The 2,323-nt window shown below is 33.3% G+C and overlaps 1 protein-coding gene across 1 annotated transcript; it reads right to left on the reverse strand.

Moving 5' to 3' along the window:
• Positions 1–654: 654 nt before the first annotated feature.
• LOC107801092 (pectinesterase inhibitor 9-like) lies at positions 655–1,708 on the reverse strand. Its single transcript, XM_016624367.2, has one exon. It carries the CDS (start codon positions 1,645–1,647, stop codon positions 1,012–1,014), a length of 636 nt encoding a protein of 211 aa, XP_016479853.1. The 5' UTR covers positions 1,648–1,708; the 3' UTR covers positions 655–1,011.
• Positions 1,709–2,323: the final 615 nt, after the last annotated feature.

Raw genomic sequence — 2,323 nt, forward strand, 5'->3', positions numbered from 1 at the left:
GCAGACGTCCATCTCAAGTCATGTTCCTGAACTTCTGCAACCCAGGGCTCCCCTTGTTGGAGGCCAATCAGGATCCAGCCATCAACCACTAAACCTACTAAATTTGAGCACAAATAACATTCACGAATTAATCTTTTTTTTCTTCTTAATTTTTCATCCTATTCGACTAAAGAAACAAATGATATGATATAAGCTAATATTTGATGCAATGAATCATAATTTTAGGGGTCGTTTGGTACGAGGTATAAGAAGGTATAATGCTGGTATAAAAATTTAATATCATCTTAATACTTTGTTTGGTTAGCAAAGCTGATATAAGTTATTCCGGGATTAAAATTAGTACCGGGATAACTTAAACTTTATAAAGGGTTAGATAATTAGTGTCGAGATAATTTATACCTTCTTATAAATTATGCAATTGTCATTTTTAATACAACATACCAAACAGTGGATAAAAAAGTAATATCAGGATAACTTATTCCGACATAACTTATCCAAACCAAACGACCCCTTAAAAGATATGGCCTTATATATATAGTGAAATTTCCGACAAAAGGGGTTCGGATAACCGCTTCTGCTACCCTCCAGCTTTAAGCATCTTTTCTAGGAAGAAGATGAAACCCCACAAAAAGAGGCTAAGAGTTGAGGAAATGAGAAAAAGCAAGATTGATCTTTGTTCAGCATTACGTAGTACTATTATACAAAAATGCAACAAGAGTACAAAAAGAAAGCTGGAACAAACAAGAAGATATTTTTACATTTACATAGAGACCACCAAACTAAGCTGTACTATCTTCATTGCAGCTACAAAATTGAACTTCTCACAAAAACCTACTACAACAGTATATTTATACCACTAAACACAAAACCTGAAATTCATGCTTCTGCAAAATTAAAAATGCATACAGTAAACATAACCTTTACACAGCAAAACCAGCTACCTTACTGAAACTCCATAACTTCATATTAAAAGGTATTAAGCGCTTCCTACCAGGAATTTTTCAAGTCAGGTTAAGGGGTATTTGCGGTAGCACTAGGTCGGTGTCTATCCGCAAAACGATTAACCAAAGCAAGTGCATTACTAGTAACTTGTGCAAGATGAAGGATTCTTGACCTTAAAACAGCCTTCACATTTCCATTCATTCCAGGTCCTGAAAAACCATCTAGACAAGTGTTCTCATCTGTCATTGCAGCACTAACCCAAGTTTGCACATTACTAACATGCCACATAAAGTCCTGTCCAGCAGCAAAATGACCAGTTTGCCCAAGTTCTGGTATAGATTTATTGATCTGATCAACACTATCACTCATTGTATCAAAACAGTCCTTTACAGCTTGTTTTTCTCTTGGCTTTAAACCTCTAACTCTGGTTAACTTAGAAACAAATATGGTGGTGGATTTTGCTCTACTTAAGCTAACTGATAAAGCAGCACGAGCAAGTTGCTGCTCACTTTGTTTGACAGTGTTAGCATAAGCAGAGAGACATTGGACACATAAAACAGGGTAAAGTGTGGCTTTACATGAAACTCTAATGAATTTTATGGCATCAGAATTTGAGTGCATAGAAGTAGATTTAGCCATAGTATAAGCAAGAAAACATTGGAAAGTAAAGAATAGTATCAGCAAGTGAAGACCAAGGTTGCCCATGTTTTTTTTTTCTTTTTTCTTTGAACTAGAAATGACTCTGCTTTCAGTGTAGTGTACAAGAGTATAGTGGAGCCTTATATAGAATTTAAAAGGGTTGCTAGTTTTTCCTTTTTCTTTTTCCTTTATTCAATATCCAAAATTTACCTCACTTGTTGGAATCCGTGCTGTTTAAGATCCTTCAAAGAGAGAAATAATTCTTACCCCATTCATTTCAATTTAGATAAAGATATTTTGACTCGACACGAAATTTAAGAAAAAGGAAAAATATTTTTGAAATTTGTGATATTAAAAGCTTAAGGGATAAAAGTTTTGTGAGACCATAATATTTGTGTGGTTATAAAAACTTCTCATTAAAGGTAAAATGGATAAAATAAAGAGTTTAAAGTTGAATTATTTCCAAACTTCAAAATATTTCATTTATTTTGAAACATACTAAAAAAAGAAAGTAACTCATCTAATTTGAAACAGAGGGAATACTAAAAATTTCTTCATTTTCGTGGCTCGAACTAGAAACAACAAGATTTTGATTAAGTGCGAAAAATACCGTCCATTTTACCATCTTCCATTTTACCACTTCCTTAATAGTAAAAGTGGTTGCTAGTTACTATATGCCTAACATGTTTAAATAGTTAGTAATAGTACTTTAAGTAAAACAATTGGAAATATCTTCTTTCTT

The sequence above is a fragment of the Nicotiana tabacum genome, chromosome 23 (assembly GCF_000715075.1).
Source record: "Nicotiana tabacum cultivar K326 chromosome 23, ASM71507v2, whole genome shotgun sequence".
Taxonomy (NCBI): Eukaryota; Viridiplantae; Streptophyta; class Magnoliopsida; order Solanales; family Solanaceae; genus Nicotiana; species Nicotiana tabacum.

Bases quoted from the DNA above. Each gene is read 5' to 3' on its own strand.
- LOC107801092 (XM_016624367.2), bottom strand. From the start codon at position 1,647: ATGGGCAACCTTGGTCTTCACTTGCTGATACTATTCTTTACTTTCCAA.